The 17,891-nt window shown below is 46.1% G+C and overlaps 1 protein-coding gene across 1 annotated transcript in view; it reads left to right on the top strand.

Annotated features, from left to right (window-relative positions):
- Positions 1-17,891, top strand: part of LOC126521803 (uncharacterized) — a 60,690-nt gene that overhangs the window by 4,820 nt on the left and 37,979 nt on the right. The window contains exons 2-14 of the mRNA XM_055066112.2: positions 4,178-4,346; positions 5,016-5,144; positions 5,232-5,285; positions 5,345-5,463; positions 6,739-6,786; positions 7,252-7,369; positions 7,966-8,061; positions 8,556-8,704; positions 8,767-8,879; positions 9,589-9,665; positions 10,177-10,284; positions 12,176-12,321; positions 13,739-13,880. Of these exons, the coding sequence (XP_054922087.2) occupies positions 4,178-4,346; positions 5,016-5,144; positions 5,232-5,285; positions 5,345-5,463; positions 6,739-6,786; positions 7,252-7,369; positions 7,966-8,061; positions 8,556-8,704; positions 8,767-8,879; positions 9,589-9,665; positions 10,177-10,284; positions 12,176-12,321; positions 13,739-13,880 (1,468 nt within the window). The remainder of the gene's footprint in view (positions 1-4,177; positions 4,347-5,015; positions 5,145-5,231; positions 5,286-5,344; positions 5,464-6,738; positions 6,787-7,251; positions 7,370-7,965; positions 8,062-8,555; positions 8,705-8,766; positions 8,880-9,588; positions 9,666-10,176; positions 10,285-12,175; positions 12,322-13,738; positions 13,881-17,891) is intronic.

The following is a 17,891-nucleotide window of genomic DNA, read 5'->3' as shown; positions in this document are numbered from 1 at the left end:
TCCACTCCTGTTCACCATGCTGACCAGTTGCCCTCATGACCTAATCTTCGGGCTCGACTTTCTGACGACGCATTCTGCCCTCATCGACTGTTCCACCGGTACGCTGTGCCTCGAGCTTCCTCTTCTTTCAGACGTTCGCCCCGAACAACCGACATCCTCTGCACTACAGCGTTTGTTCGCTTACCTCCAGAAGCCCTAACTTTCGTCGAATTGGCCTCAACGGCAACCGTGCCTGATGGCGACTATATTGTCGCACCTATATTCGTGATGTCCTCCTGGTGCGCGACTTCTCTGTGCCACACTCCGTCGTAACCCTTGCCGCTAATCGCATGTGTCTCCCCGTTATCAGTTTTGGTTTGACGAAGCAAGTGCTACCTGAATGCATAGCGGTAGCCACGCTCCAGTCAGCGGCAGACGACCGCGTCACTGCTTTTGCAGCCGACGCGTCTCCAGATCCTCCTGATTACCCGCGGGATGCCTTGAACCTCGATGGCCCATTACGTCCCATGGTCGCTCCGGACCTCGCACCTGACCAAGCCGTCGCCCTATATCGCCTTTTGCTTTCCTACTGCGACATATTTGACACTGACAATCGACCACTTGGCCAGACGTCCCTTGTTAAGCATCGAATAAACACTGGTGATTCAGTTCCCATTCACCGCCAACCCTATCGCGTGTGCACGGCAGAGCGGCAAGTTATTCAGCAGGAAGTAAACAAGATGCGCGTCAGAGGTATTGTTGAGCCGTCGTCGAGTTCTTGGGCGTCGCCGGTCATGCTCGTCAAAAAGAAAGATGGCTCGTGGCGTTTCTGCGTTGATTACCGCCACATCAACTGAATCACTAAAAAGGACGTTTACCCTTTACCACGAATCGACGGCGCTCTTGATTGTCTTCACGGTGCCAAATACTTTTAGTCCATCGACCTTCGATCTGGTCATTGGAAGATTTCCGTCGATGAGCAAGACCAAGAAAAGACCGCTTTCGTCACTGCAGATGGCCTCTACCAATTCAAGGTTATGCCGTTCGGTTTACGCAAGGCCCCCGCCACGTTCGAACGGATGATCGACTCTGTTTCTGGGTTTCAAATGGTCAACTTGCTTTGTTACCTCGACGAGGTCATTGTGTTTTCTCCTACATATGAGACGCACCTTGAGCGCGTCGCAGCTATCCTTGACGTCTTCCGCAAGGCTGGGCTCCAATTAAACTCATCGAAGTGCCACTTCGGGCGCCGACAGATTACAGTGCTAGGCCATCTCGTCGATGCTTCCGGAGTACAACCCGACCCGGAGAAGTTTCGAGCGGTGACGGCTTTTCCTGTATCTCAGTCTGTCAAGGACGTCCGGAGTTTTGTGGGGCTCTGTTCTTATTTCCGACGGTTCGTGAAAGATTTCGCAGCAATCGCTCGACCACTCACTGAACTTCTAAAGAAAGACGTGCCTTTAACGTGGGTTCCCCTCAGGCTGCCGCATTTTCACGCCTTATCACGATTCTCACCAATCCACCGGTCTCGGCCCACTTTGACCCGTCCGCACCTACAGAGGTCCGAACCGATGCCAGTGGTTATGGGATCGGAGCCGTCTTGTCACAACGCCAACACGGACACGGCCTCGTTATAGCCTACGCTAGCCGGCTCCTGACAACTGCAGAGTACAACTATTCGATTATCGAGCGCGAATGTCTTGCTCTCGTCTGGGCTGTTTCAAAGTTCTGCCCATACTTACATGGCAAGCCCTTCTCAGTAATCACCGACCATCATGCGCTCTGTTGGCTTTCGTCGCTCAAGGATCCTACTGGCCGGCTCGGTCGTTGGGCCCTCCGACTACAAGAATATCCCTACACAGTGACTTACAAGTCGGGACGCCAACACCAGGACGCAGATTGCCTCTCTCACTACCCAGTCGAAGACGCGACCTCTACGTCTAATACTGGCACCGACGCCTGTGTTCTCTCTGTTTTTTTCACTGCTCCATGTCGCCGACGAGCAGCGCCGTGACCCGTACTTGCCTATGATCATTGACCGCCTGGAATCGTCACTTGCTGACAGTTTCCTTCGCTTATTCACACTTCAAGATGGCGTACTCTACCGCCACAATGTTCACCCCGATGGCCCTGCATTACTCCTTGTGATCCCTAAAGAACTTCGCTCGGCTGTTCACAAACTTCACGATCTCCCCACTGCCGGTCACCTGGGCGTGTCACGTACTTACGACCGGATCCGCCGACGCTTCTTTTGGCCAGGGCTTGCTCGCTCCGTTCGAAGATACGTAGCGGCGTGTGAGAAATGACAGCGACGCAAGACACCATCAACGCTCTCTGCTGGGTACCTTCAACCACTCGGCATTCCCCCGGAACCATTCTTTCGGGTTGTTTTGGACTTACTTGGCCCTTTTCCTCTTTCTGCTTCTGGGAACAGGTGGGTCGTTGTGGCTACGGATTAGGCCACGCGCTGTGCCATCACCCAAGCGCTTTCTACAAGCTGCGCCACAGATGTCGCCGATTCTCTACGCGACATGACTTTAATACGTGGAGCTGCGCGACAACTTCTCATAGACCGTGGCCCGACATTCTTATCAAAAGTTATGGCGGACATACTGCAGTCCTGTGCCACGAGGCACAAGCTATCCACGTCATACCATCTGCAAACAAATGGCCTCACGGAGCGTCTAAATCGCACTCTCACAGACATGCTTGCGAAATATCTCTCTTCAGACAACACTGACTGGGACCTCGCTCTACCGTTTGTCACATTTGCTTATAATTCCTCGTGCCACGACACCGCCGGGGATTTCCCATTTTCCTTCTGTTCGGCCGAGAACCAGCACTGCCCCTCGACACAACCTTCCTTCTTCACGCGGCACCGACCAGTGAATATGCACTTGACGCCATCGCCCGCTGTGCCCACGCAAGAGAAATTGCCCGTGACCGCCTTCTGAAGCCCCAAGAGAGTCAAAGGCGTTTGTACGACCAGCGACACCGAGACGTGCATTTCCCACCTGGTTCTTTGGTGCTTCTATGTCTCCGTCGCGTCAGGTCGGCCTGTCAGAAAAACTGCTGTTCGTTACACAGGCCCATACCGAGTGCTTGGTGCCGTGACTCCCGTCACCTACGAGATCGCTTTTGACGCCCCATCTGCTTCCCAGTACAGTGATATCGTGCACGTTGCACGACTGAAGCAATATCACCCTCACAGTGATGACATGTAGACGCTCCGGAACGTCGCTTCTGCCGCCGGGGGATTAGGCTAAACGCGTGTGATATTTGATTTTTTGAACGAGGCGCGTGGGCGCCATCACTCGGGAAAAGAGGAGGAAGAACGAACTGGGCTCGCGCTGTGAATCTAACCGGTCAGCGCTGCAACCGCTGTTGTAAATATAACCTGTAAATAGTTCCTCGTCTTACTGACTCGTCTTTCGCGTAACAATATCACGCACAGAAAAAAAAATCGCTCTTACCATGAAAAGAGGCGCGGTAAGTCAGAAAAGACACAAAAAGACGAAACGCGGGTGGCGCCGCCACCTTGCAGTTCCCGCATCAGTGAGCCGTGACGTCATGAATTTTCGTGTTGTCTGCTCGGGCCTGGTAAAGTCTTTGTCGGTAAAGGTAAATTACATAGTATTGTAAAAAAAAGCCAAATACTGAGCTTAGTAAGTTTGGAGAAGTTTTGCTAGGCTGCAGCGTCCGAAATACGAGAACACATACCTTGAAATGAGTGACGTCAGACTGACGTACCTACGCGGCGGTTTCGGCGCGAAATTCGAAAATAATCAGACTTTGAATATTAAACCTATTACGGCGAACTTAAGTAAGATAGTGCTTTGAAAGAATGCTTATTGAGTTTAACTGTTTTTAACTGCCTTGTAAATGAGTTTCTCGCGTAGCTGTCCCAATCGATGCCGGTCGCAGAACTGTTATGAAGTAGGTTAGGGCGAATATTCAATTCGAGAACTCACTATTTGAAATTATCGAATAGGTGTTGCTGATCGAATGTAAAGGAACCTTGTCGTCGAGAGGAACCTTGCTCGTTTGCAACTCGAGTATGTTGGCACAAACATTCCTTCTGGGAACAAGTGTGTTCCCTTACTTGGGAACACACCTGTTCACTTACTGGTGAACAGGTGGCACTTATAAGTGAGACGGCTTCGCACCTGGAACCGTCATTCATTTCTATTACTTTCAGAAGGACGCTGACGAGGCTAAGCTACTACCACCGACCCGGAAAAGAGCGCCTCTTTTCCTACACGGTCGGCGACGTTATTGACAGGACAGCGGAAGCACGGGGTGAAAATCTCGCCGTTGTTTCCTGCCACCAGTCCATCAGGAAGACGTACGCGGAGTATAAGAAGGACGTGAGTGCAATGCATTTTCTCACTATTGCTTGCTGCATTCAGCTATTTTAGTCAGGGGAAGTCGTTTAACGAGTTTACTACCAGGTTTATTTATTGAACGCGGCCGTAGCGGAGCACGTACTCCTCGTTTCCTCTTGTATTCTGCTCATTGTTATCGAAAATCGGAGCTTGCACAAGCAAGCCGTTACGCTGCAACCTTTCAGATTTACAATAGCCCGAACAAGAAACTCGCGTAAAGACTCGTAGTGTGAAATCTCATGGCTGTCATCCCACGGAAATTGTTGAGACAGAAGCATCAACCGAGATCTGGTGGCCGTTCGTCAAGTCACGCGGTTAACGCACTCTTGAAAGCTATTTCCCTTTGAGATTTAAGCCGTCACACCTGTGGCCTCCCCCGCAGAGAACGAAACTTGCGAAACTATTTACTGACTCCCTTTCCTCATTTACACAGAACGCGGTGGTGAAGCGAAAAGCTGTTTTTAGCCGAAGGTTCCTCTTTCTATTAACCGTGAGAATCGACTGAGGGTACGATGAAGCTTTTGGTGGCTAAATGCTTCTCCACAGTTCAAGGTAATTCGATCAGCGTACGTAGGACATATCTTCGCAAAAAAGCAATGAGGCAATATTGGCAAAAATATATGACTCCGTGCGCTTATCGTATACTTGCAGATCGACCACTTTGCAGCCGCCCTGATGTCATTGAAGTTGGGCATTGGCTCCAGAATAGCAATTATTGCACCCAACATGTACGAATGGGCTGTCGTGTTGTTCGCAGCTGCCAAGGCAGGTTTAGTATTGGTAAGCATTTGAAGCGCCATTGGCTCATATATTGTCATAGTCTTGTGCTCTCTACAGCAATTCACGGAAACTATTCTATTTCTACAGGTCAACGTGAACACGACCTACGAAATTCACGAACTGGAACACTGCCTGAATCACGTAAGCGGGAGCGGGGTGGTCCCACAAGATTGGGTTTATTTCTCTCGAATTAATTTCAGACGGACTGCAAAGCCGTGATACTGTCGGAGCAGTTTTCGAAACAGGACTACTACAAGATGCTCGTTAAATTGGCGCCGGAGTTAGCATCGAGCTCTTTTGACAATATCAAGAGTGCAAGGTATGCTAATTAGTTCAATACGGTGAGTGAGTATACCGATGTGTTCAGGATCGACACCCGCCGTGGTTGCTTACAGTGGCTTTGCTGTTGCGTTGCTAAGCACGAAGTCGCAGGATCAAATCCCGACCATGGCGGCCGCATTTCACTGAGGGCGAAGTGCAAAAACACCCGTGTGCTTAGATTTAGGTGCACGTTAAAGAAGGCCAGGTGGTCACGAAAGGTTCAGGCAGACAAAATAAACTAAAGGTTGTACACGTATAACCCTGAGGTTAGTGCATGTAAAAAATCCGGTACTCGATGACACAAGGAGACCATCTTCCGCGCTGAAACAGTAATTTACCGCTCCTTGATAATACACTGGTCTACCGCTTCATATGTGTTTTCAATAGACGACGCAGCAACGATAAAAAGTTTGAAGCAAAGCGATGCCGTCTCCAAATGCACGCTACTAAAATCGTACTGCCAGTATGCCAGACTCGCTAGCCTTTGATGCACCCGAATGTTCGTAGCGAAACACGTCCAGCAATTTCTTTTCGCTTCCTTTGACGTCAAAGTACAGCACAGAAGTCCATATAGAAACAAGGTTGCAGGGAACAGAATTGTGGGAAATTTGGTATATCTGTGCAGTGTGGGGAAAACTCCTAAACAATGTGAGGAGCAAAGTGCAGCGTGTGTTCGTTTATTGCGTGTCCCAAATTCAGCGCTCTTATCGCGAATTATTTACTCCTCCACTTACTCATCTTGTTAGAATGACGCACCTGCTAATACAGGGAGCTCGAAGAAGTGCAAAATCGGAAGTAGCACAGCGTTAAGAGCGAGCAAGCTGAGATTTATTCACCAAAAAGCAGTGCAAGGCGATTTTTAATCGTACGATCTCGGTCTCTCTATCGATTAAACCTTTTCTTGATCTAAATCTTAAGCCAAAGTGTTCTCTGTGCAGTGGCAGACTTGTCTCTTATTCAGGCAAGTGGCTCTTTCTAAACAGGTTGCGTGGTTTCTGAGGTGGCTGTCAGCACAAATGTCTCGTTGGCATATTCAGCAAGTTTTTGACAGTTTTTGTAAGTTTTTGGTAAGAGGCGAGTGTGCACGCTTCCAAGGTTGTCCTGTAGTGGCAGCGAACGGCGTATCAGCGCAAGTAGTTTTACTGAACCATGCGACGAACCACGCATATAATATGCCCGCGGCTGATGGAAATGCTTTACAGCATTTACATTTCTCTAGGTGACTCCCCAGCGGTGGCACAAGCGAGCTCATTGAACCATGTCTCGTTTGCAGGCTACCCAGCCTGAAGCACGTCATATTCATCGGAGAAACAGCCAAACCGTAAGACCTGCTTCCATTTCTGGTTGAAAGAACCTCTTAGATTCTCATTTTTTTCAGATAGATGGCTCGGTTGGGGAATGGAATATAAATAGTGTTAACCGGCAAAGGGGCGTTTTATTTTTCTTCATTTCGCTGTTACTTTTGGTGCAAATGCAGATATTTATGTGATGTGGAGTGGTGAATGCTCATTATGTGATCTACTACTTCTCTGTCGACAATCGGCTCAAGAAATCGGACCTGTGCTATATCAGGCGCAAATCGTAACGGATTCGTGAAACAATTTGAGTAGATCGCCTACTATACGGGTATATGGAATATGTAAGTTATGTGGCACCCCTTTAGCTTTACTAGAATGTAGCATGTAGAACTTTATAAATTTTAGTAGCTTACAGCTATGTTGCTTTCTACCAACAAGCAATAAAACAAACGAAAGGAACGAAGAAAAAAAAAACACCCTTTCTGCAGGGGCACGATTAGGTTCGCCGATCTGATGGAGTCTGTTACGAGCGAACACCTACGTGCCCTGCGCTGTACTGCCTCCAAGTTGCAGATGGACGACGCTGTCAACCTGCAGTTCACATCAGTAAGCACATTATTCGCACAGAGCATTGTTCGAGAGGCGCTTTAGGGACGTGTTTAGCCGTTGAATTCGTATCTTGTACTTTTGAAATCCCAGACCGATTTTGTATAGGCCGTGGCTCGACCAGTTTCGCGTAATTTCAGACGCCGTATTTCAGTCGCATTTCAGCCGCATTTAACAGGTGGGGTTGCGCCGCCATCTCATTTCCGAAGTCGTAACCTGTGACATTGCTAATTTCGTAAACGTCTTGCCACTGTTTACCTGTTAAAGCTAAAACTGCTATAAAAATAAGTTTATTGTTAGCGTTACGGTTAATCAAGGGTTAAGGTTTGGAAACTTGATTATTAGAAAAATAGTTACTTTTTTTTTCTCTAGTGCGAGTATTTTGTTTCCGGAGAAAGGCCGAGCACTTCGAAGTGACCGTACAAGAATCGATTACTTCTGATGACTAAGCCGACGCTGTAGGCTTTATAAAAGGCATTTTTATAAGTTTGAAACTGCAAGGTTAAGGCACGCTTAAACGCCTTAGCATAACGCATTGCAATTGTTGTGACCAGGGTGCTAGTTTCAAATTGCGCTGATGCAGTCATCTTTCGCAGGGAACAACAGGAAAGCCCAAGGCGGCACAGCTGTCCCACTTCAACATAGTAAACAACGCCTATCTTGTAGGCCGGAGGCTCAACCTACACAAGCAGGTATACTGAATTGGATAATGCATTTCAAGCGTAAACAATGTGTACATGCATGTACGTAGTTCGCTCAAAGAAATTATGGTTATGATTGAAGGACTTCACCCGCTCAAGATACACGCACCATATTGAAGTGTCAAGGCGAAGTTTTTATTTTGAAAGGGCCGCAAGATCGGAGGCATTATTATCTTTTTTTTTGCCAAGAGCAATGATCAATTTTAATATATACTTATGAAATGTTACAAAAATGGAAAGGGCCTTCAACAACGAGGACGACTGAATATCTACACGCGGGTTCATTTTGCTTAGGAAGTCACCTCCGGAACTAATACGCCAATTTCTTGTCTTTTGCAATACTTAGTAGTTTGTTAAACACAGCCATTGCTATACCCCAGATGATATACCTTAGATGTCGCAACTTCACCCTTGTGCCTGATGCAATTTATCTGACACATCACGATTTTATAGCACACCTTGGTGGCACCTTTGGATTCTCGCAGGGGGAGGTGATTTGTCTGAACGTTCCATTGGTTCACTGCTTTGGTTGCGTCGCTGGCATAATGTCGGCGGCCATTTTCGGGTCCACGGCGGTAATGCCGGCTCCGAGCTTCAGCGCAGCTGCTGCATTGGAGAGCATTACAGCAGAAGAGTACGTATGCTGCGGGGTTCTCGTGCAGGAGTTCTCGTTTGTTACGTGTCTGACTTCTACAGGTGTGTGTCCGCCTTCTACAGGTGCACTTTCATCTACGGCACACCAACCATGTACATTGACATGCTGCAGCATGTGGGACACGGTTGTTACGACGTTTCATCCGTTCGAACAGGTGCGAGTGAAATTTCGGTTTTCTTTTTTTGCTTTCTGCATTTTTTTTCGTTCTTGGCAAATTTGTCTGCAGTATTACTGAGCTAATAAACATGGCGAGTGCTTTTGTGTAATTGTAGGTGTAAAATAACAATTTCGTATGCCGGTATTCGAAACATTCCAAGCCTCTTTGACATGATTCGTCTCAGTAAAGTCATTTTTCAGGAAGGTTTATCTGCTGCATGTTTTTGAGTGGATACAAAAATAAAATATGAAGAAATATTATTTTAAATAAATAATCCCACCTGTTTAATCCTGAAGACATTCCGTTGTTATGCGGATAGATGAAGACGTTCCTACTACGTCACTTTTCCCAGTCAGTGTGCAAAAGGCGTTTTTCTCGGAACTTTACATTCAGTGATAGCGCGATCAAGTAAAACATTTCTTTGTTGCTGCAGAGGCGAGACTGAGCACCACTGAGGAAATGTTAGCAATTACTGTATTACATTCATTGAGTCGAGTTACTTCATAGCTATATGTAACTATACTGAATATTGTTCAGGGACAGTAATGGTTTTGATTAATTTCGACGGCACCAGATCTGAGACAAACGCTTGCATTGAAAAGAAGGTTTATTTTTCAATCCGCTGGATTGGCAATGCTATAAGAACTTGGCTTACTCCTTCTGAAGTTCTGAAGCTGAAAGCTAACACTAGCGAACATAAATGCAGCGGTCGTGTCTGGTGCACCTTGCCCGAACCACTTGACAAAAGGCATCACGGAAAAGCTGAACGCAAAACGCATCCATGTAAGTAGGTTACCTTATGTTAAGACTACAACAAAAATAAGCAGGCTTTCACTCTCGGAATTTACACTATGTCTACTAGGGACGACGGGAGAATGCATTGGAGGGAGAGGGGTGGCGGTCAGAGCGGAGGCTTCGAGTAAAGGTTTTACACTTAACAAAAGCACATGGCGCATTTTTACATTCCGAACCCACTGGAATACACTAGCCTACGCGGGGAATCGAAAATACGACGTCTACTTAGTAGCAGCTATGCCATTGTTATTGAACTACCACTGCCGATCGCTATCTAGAGGCTTCTGTGCGAAAAACAAAGGCTATGGCTACACATGTACGAAAAGGAATGTTTCAAATTTAGATTAAAAACGTTATAATCTAGGATGAGTTACAAATTCTGCCGACGGAACCCCTTTCTATGAATACATTTTCTTGCAATTTCCTTTCTACGATTACGATTACGATTTCCTGTACATTTACTTTCCACGATATGTCATCAACACATCTACTTGTGTAGGTTTTGTATGGCACAACGGAAACGAGTCCAATAGTTACAGCGAATGACCCGAACGAACCTGTGGATCAGTGGATAACTTCGGTGGGAAGGCCCTTGGACCACGTTGAGGTGAGTGCGAACTAGTGTTCAACATCCGCAATCCTGGGGCGCGATCGGAGGTCATTGTTCGAAACGCGCGCTCAGTTTGTGTTCAGTTTCGCCTAACGCGATTGGCCTAGGCCGCGCCGACGTGCGGGGCTGACGACGTCGGTGTGGCCTAGGGCAGTCGCGCGAGGATAAACTGAACGCAAACGGAACGCCCGTTTTGAAGAGGGATCTCCGATGACGCCCCTGTTCTACGTAGAAGTCTTATAGATCCATGTTTTTTTCTCTTTCGTTATCCACCGTGCAAGCCGGTACTCGAATATCGGTGTTCTTGTTCCTTCAGAAACAAGAACATAACTTTGTAACGTTGAATAACTTTGAAAGAAAGATATGTAATGTCGAATAGTTTTGCAATAATCTAGTGGTAACTTTGTAATGGTATATGCTATGCCATGTAAAAATCACGTACTGGCACCAATGTTACTCGTAGGCTACGGTTACATGAACCCGACAGGAGCAGGTCGAATCAGAAGTCGGCCTCAGACGACCCGACCCGACAGTGTTTACGTGAACTCGTACATGACAGGTCGAGATTGTTGCGATAGCCTGCGTCGAGGCCAGATATAAGACAATGCTTCAAGTAATCACTGCTGGCTTCGGACCACTGACCCGACCCGTCCGCGTTTTCATTTGCACTTCAGATGGGTCGGGCTGGCTCAGCCAGACTCGACGCTCGCTGAAGCCGATCGGCTAGCGTTTGCATGAGCACGACAGGCAAATCTCAGCGCAATAAGAGGACAGTTTTTGTCGGGTTGATAAACGCTCTGATAAGGACGGTTTCAAGGCAACGACATCTTCATCGAAGCGCAAGCTCTGGACGAGCAAGCGAATGCTTTCTTCGACTGCGAGACTATATGCGATCCCGCAGGGTTAATTCTTATCTACCAACTTAATGATTTTAGTCGTAACTTAGTGTTGACTAATGGTATATATTGCATACTTAAGTACACGACATCCAAAGCTTCAGACCGCGAACGAATATTAAAGGGAAATATTTTAATGCGAATAATTCTTGACGAGTTCAACTCGGTTTCCTGCAACGGGTATCTGGCCTTTTTCGTGAAACAAGATAACCCTCGACATGTGCAGCTGACGCCAAGATCCCTTATATTTACACGCTGACACCTTAATCCTAAATTAGGCTCCCATACAAAGTAATCGCTTCAGTCGGGCGGCTGAAATAATGTATTCATTTCATCTTACCCGATAATTAACTTACGTCGAGAAAGAGAACAAAACAAAGCTAAACGCGATAGTGCATTGGGTTTGCTCATGTGCGGGCCCGTTATACTCAGGTTGCACTCAGAATGCTCTAAACACGGGCATTGCACTCTCTCCGCCCAAAGTACCCGCCGGTGTCTGGGCATGCGCGCATTCCCAGCGCTAATAGAGAGAGAGAGACAGAGAGACAGAGGAAAGGGTAGATGCAGGGAGGTTAACCAGAGGGGAAGATACGGTTTGCTACCCTACGCTGGGGAGAGAGGGGAGGGGAGGTAAAGTGATAACAGAGTAGAGATAACGAACGAAAGGAGCAGAGACATACAATCACAGTCGGTCACTGTCGCCGCATACTGTCACCGCACAGCACAGTAGCACTTGCAAAACTATGAACATCTGTTCAGGCTACAGTCGCTTGTCCAATAGTGTTGCCTTTAAAAAGGCATGTGCCACTAGGTATATGCTCCTGGCACCACTACATATGTACCCATATGTACATATAAAATACACATGTCGCAAAAGCATTAACCTAACACAGCAGATCACTTGTATCACTCATAACAACCATTCTCTACCAAGCCAATCTTGTAAACTGGAGTTGAATCTGTATAATTTTTTGTTTCGATTTCTTTTCAAGGTAAAGATTGTGGACGATAAAAACAGGATTGTTCCCGCCTCTCAGAGGGGCGAGCTGTGTGTCCGAGGCTACGCGGTTTTCAAGGGCTACTTCAAGGAAGACAAGAAGACAAAGGAAGCCATACGCAATGGCTGGTACCACACTGGGTCAGGTCTGCTTAGTACTTGCTCAGCGTGCTTAAAAGTAAAGCTAGACCTTACACGTTCCTTATGCCTATCAGATCCGTGCCCTCACACACTCAAATGAATTTGTTGCAAGTTTTGACAAGGACACCACGAAATTTTTATGCAAAATATGAGTGTCTGTATAGTTATGCAATATTTGCCCATTGTCGTTGATCGGCTTCCATTGGTGAAAACCTAAATAAACGCCCCCGACGTATACTGTAGTATGCAGATATGGCGTTTTCTATGATATAATGTTCTTTTAATTTACCTATTCTTGAAAAGAGGTAACTGCGCACTAAGTGCCGGATTAACTTCGCACAACTGTGTGCACCAATGACAAAAGGAAAGCCTGACAGTGAAATCCCAGCAACCTCACCATAATAGCTCTTCGAAAGCTAAAACGGTTCACAGACACTTTCCGCGCCAGTAATGCATTCTGCTGCTGAAACACGATGTAACCGATTCACTGCCAGCCACAGCTGCCTATTTTCAAAGGGGGATAGTATGAAAAAAAGCTCATGTATTGAGACTTGAGTCCACGTTGGAGAACCCCAGGTGGTCGAAGTGAATCCGGAGTTCTCGATACCCGCCGTGGTTGCTCAGGGGCTATGGTATTAGACTGCCGAGCACAAGGTCGCGGGATCGAATCCCGGCCACGGCGGCCGCATTCCGATGGGGGCGAAATGCGAAAACACCCGTGCACTTAGATTTAGGTGCACGTTAAAGAACCCCAAGTGGTCGAAATTTCCGGAGTCCTCCACTACGGCGTGCCTCATAATCAGAAAGTGGTTTTGGCACGTAAAACCCCCATAATTGAATTGAATTGGAGCTCTCGATTACTGCATCCCTCATATCCCGCGTGTATTTTTGCGACATCAAACTGCATAATTTAATTTTGAGTTCGGGTACAGAACATAATCGAAATAACGTACTGCACGAGACGTGACGTCTCGGTGCCCAGTAAAGATAACGTATGCAGAGGGGCCACAAAAAGTGGTGAATTGTTTGATAATGTCCACCTGATAGTGACCCAGACTACGAGTGCGCTTTTCATAGCTAACAACCAAGCACAGACACAAAAAAAAAACAGAAAAGTAATTAAAGGCGATTAAAGGCGGTTTAGTAGGTGCCCACGAAAAAAAAAAAAAATAACACGCACACGATCACCTGTCCTGCTGGACTGCTTGTTAGCACCAGGCAATAAGACAGGTGATCACGAGCACTTGTTTTTTGTCTATCTTGCCCTGTGCTGTTTCGCGGCTTGGTTTTTAGCTATGAACATGTACAAACTAGCAGAGCAGTCTGTTTTCTTGCGTGTACTTCTGTTTCGATTACCGCGAAAGTTTGCTTGCACACACAAGTGGTGGAAACAAAGTGGGCCTCGCCCATTATGCAGTGACTGCGCCATGATGGCTGAAGACGGTCGGGTGTCCATCCTGGGTCGCATGAGGGACATGATCGTGCGCGGAGATGAGCATGTATACCCGCAGGAGGTCGAGAACTTCCTCTACACCCACCCCGCCGTGCAGGAAGTGCAGGCGAGTGTCGACTAATACAAATTAGGACCTTGGTAATGTGACATGATGATGATTTATTTATTTATTTATTTATTTATTTATTTATTTATTTATTTATTTATTTATAATCGCAAGAAGTGATTATGGCAGGGAGGGCAAGAAACGTACAATACAAAAAATCAAAATCGAAGAGTGAGTATACAGGCGGACTAATTTTTTGTGGAGTAGTGAAATTATTACAATGCTGTTGTTCATGGAGAACATGCAATATTAGTCATCAAGAGTTCGTCATCAATATGCACAAATACAAGGAGTGGTGCAAAGTGAATTAGGTTACAAATTATTTTGTGGATTATACAATTTTTACAGAGAAGGGAATCGCTTAAGGAAACCATAAACAACAATTAACAAGTTTTAATGGTATTTGCAACACAATGGACTAAGGTGGACAAGTCATGTCTGCGAGGCATGTAGGTGAATCTCATAAGGTTGTAAAAAGGCTTCTAGTGATGGAGTGAGGAAAATATGTGAAGGTAAATTGTTCCATTCTCTGGTTGCGAGTGAAAAGAATGAAAATCTAAAACAGTCGGTACTAAAACGATAATTTGTGACGTGTTTGCTTAGTTTCAGATTTATTCAAATAGCGGGAGCTATCTGTAAACAACATATTATGTAGTAGTTGGTACATTACTTTCAGACGAGCAAGTTTGGAACGATCTTGTAAAGCGAGTAATCCGACTTTGTTAATTAGCTGGGATGGAGAGGCAGTTAGGGTGTACTCGTTGTAAATAAATCTGATTGCCTTTCTCTGCACTCTCTCTAGCATTGTTATTAGTTTATTGTTGTGTGGAAACTAAGAGAGATTTGCGTGTTCTAGGATAGGTCTAACGAATGTGGTATAGGCGAGTAGTTTAATTTCTGGTGTAGTTTGATTGAGGCGCCTTCGGAAGAAGAAAAGTCTTTTTAAAGCTTTACATGTTACGGTTTTAACATGAGTACCACATGAGATTGTCTGATATTAATAGGCCAAGATATTTATATTCTTTAACTGTTGCCAATCGAGTGCTTCCAACAGCGTAAGGGTGTATCGAGACGTTCTGCTTTCTAGTAATACGAACGACGGCTGATTTGCTTACATTAAGACTCATTCGCCAGTTGGAACACCAGTCTGTTATTGATTTAGCGCATGATTCCATATATCGTGATCCTCGGGTGACTTGATTTCTTGATAAATTAGGCAGTCGTCAGCAAATAGTCTTATGTTAGTACTGACAATACCAGGCAGATCATTAGTGAATATTAGAAATAAGAAGATTGGGGCAAGGACGCTACCTTGCGGAACACCGGAGGTAACCGTGGTAATTTCTGAGCACTCGTGATTCACTTCGACAAGCTGAGTCCTGCTAGGGAGATAATTTTCAACACATTTTGTAATTGGTCCGTCGCCTGTTTTTATCTGAAGCTTCCTAATCATTCTTGGATGGGATACTCTATCGAATGCTTTGGAGAAGTCAAGTAAGATTAAGTCTGTTTGCTTTTGGTGATCGATACTTGAGGATAGGTCATGGATAAGTTTTATTAATTGGGTCACTGTAGATAGTCCTCGGCGGAATCCGTGTTGAAATGGTGATAAAACATGTTTTTTTTTCAAGGTACAGAGTAATCTGTTTGTGGATGATATGTTCGAGAATTTTACATACCATGCTAGTTAATGAGATGGGTCGATAGTTACAGAGATCAGCTTTGTTTCCCGATTTATACACAGGAATTATGTTAGCTTTTTTCCAGTCAGTTGGAAGGGAGCAGGTTAATAAAGATTTATTGAAGATGAGCCAAGTATTTAGATAGCCTTTCTGCGTATCGCGTTAAGAAATGATTTGAGATACTGTCAGGTCCAGTTCTTTTTTTTATGGGGGGGGGGGGGGTCTAAATGTAATAGTAGAGTAAGTATTCCTGCCTCATCTACTGTGATTGGCTCAATTTATTCAGCTTTATGGCACAAATGCTTCTATGGTCATTGAGCGCCAAAGCAGTGGTGGTTGGTCGGCTCAAGGTAATGGTTAATGTGACTGTGAAGTCACAAATGCACCCTATAGACTCATGCAAGTGCCACACTTCTTTTTCACAATTTTGGTGCGGTGCGGCCTTTACACGGGACCGAATCTTTCCGTCGATATGGTGCCGGCGTAGCCTTGACTTGTGCACATCCCGGATGCCCGGATGTACCATTGCATCAGACGTCAACGCGCAGCTGTTGCCACTTCGTACCGGCTTGAAGAAGTACTCAGCGAGCTAAAATTCACCGGCGTGTACGCGTGGCATCGGGGTACCGAACGCAATTGCTTCTCCGTTGAAATTTCTCTTTCAAATTTTGGGCTGCCAAGTTGGGGATGCGGCCCTTACACGAATCTACAAGGTATGCAAGCTATAACAGTACTCAAAGACTAAATGGTTTTCCTGTCTATAGGATTATCGTGCAAATAACTTTCTTGTTGTAGATACTGCCACAACGCTGGATTCACATCAGCATCGTGTATTTTGTTATAGTTCGCTAACTTATAGTGATTATAATGTAACTTATGTATAGAATTGCACAAAGGTGGCAATTTACTTTATAAATATTTGACATAATACTGTTATACTGTTTCTGGCGTGAACCAGTCACGATGCATGGCTGCCACAAGTGCATATTTGATATATAATTGTCTTTCTACAATATATTTCACCTAGTGCATGCTCCAATGACAAAAAGAAATTATTCTAACTCACATACATTACATAAGTAACCAGGCGTTTTTTTTTAATTATATAGCAAAGCACTGTCGGCTTCAGGACTTTAAGGGAGACAGAATGTGCGAAAGAAAGTCAGCAGTACTTAGCGGTTCATTCAGCTTCGAACTCATTTACTGCGACAGTGGCACTTTCTACCAGTGAAGGCCACCATATTACTTTGGTTGCCTGCATTTTTCCTCAAATAAGTGGTCTCAACAACTACGGGGAATATGGACAAGAAACCAGTGGGTCTATAAGGCTGTTGGTTGGAGGGCAAGGGATCACTGTCGGCTTCAGTGCTTTAGGGACGTGGAATATGCGAAAAAGAAAAGTGCCCAATTTCCAGGCTGCCTCGGTATTGTTGCGATTGACAGCACGTCCCAAGTTCCGTGAGGTCAATCTCACCGCTGACTACCACTGTTGCGAAGTCGGGGGTCCGTGCGGCCAACGAAGTTTCCATCGATGGTGCCGTGCCAGATGCCGGGAGAAAGGGTTCTCAGCAACGTTTAAGAGAATGAAAAAAAAAAGGAATATATTCAAGAAGGTACATCGTTGAGATTACAAAACGGCTCCAACTATCGGAGCACACTATGGTAGCGTCTTAGCATGTCCGAGTCACACACTGTTTCCGAGCGTCCTCCTCCTCAGCCGTCCGGATCTGCTTTTTTATGCCTGCGTCGTCATTGTTCATGGTTTCCACCAATCCGGCGTCAGGAGACAGATGGCGTCAGGAGACCAACCACAGCGTCGGTGAGCTGAGGCCCCTTTCGGTGCACCGGGGTCGGAAACGCCCTCGCATCACTGGGCACAAGCAGGGAAAGTAGGGGGAACGCACGCTGACTGCGATCCCCGGCGTGATCATGACAGTTTGTGCGGCTGACAGGTGTCAAGAAGCGTAGCCTTGTACGCACCTTCACTCCGGCGTGGACAGGGTAATTTGGGCTGTTGACAGGTGTGAAGAATCGTAGCCTGAAGCATGACAACTGCATGTCGCCGGAGCGACGTCCAACCTGAACAACCGCCGGGCACAGCAGTATACAGAATGAAAATTTTCAGCGACAGTCAGAAATTATATTTGCGACCAAAAGCATCTCCTCTATAGCAAGAGGTACTCACAATTACAGTTGCGAACAAAAATATATAACATTTTTTTATTTTTTTATTTTTCATTTTGGGTGGTGCGAGCTAGCCCACCGATCGTGCAGACAACTTGCGTATACCCCCCCCTCCCCCCCCCTCCCCCCCCAAAAAGACCACGCC

Source organism: Dermacentor andersoni, chromosome 6 (assembly GCF_023375885.2).
Source record: "Dermacentor andersoni chromosome 6, qqDerAnde1_hic_scaffold, whole genome shotgun sequence".
Taxonomy (NCBI): domain Eukaryota; kingdom Metazoa; phylum Arthropoda; class Arachnida; order Ixodida; family Ixodidae; genus Dermacentor; species Dermacentor andersoni.
Note: the sequence above shows the minus strand (reverse complement) of the source record. Positions and strands in the feature narration are given on the sequence as shown.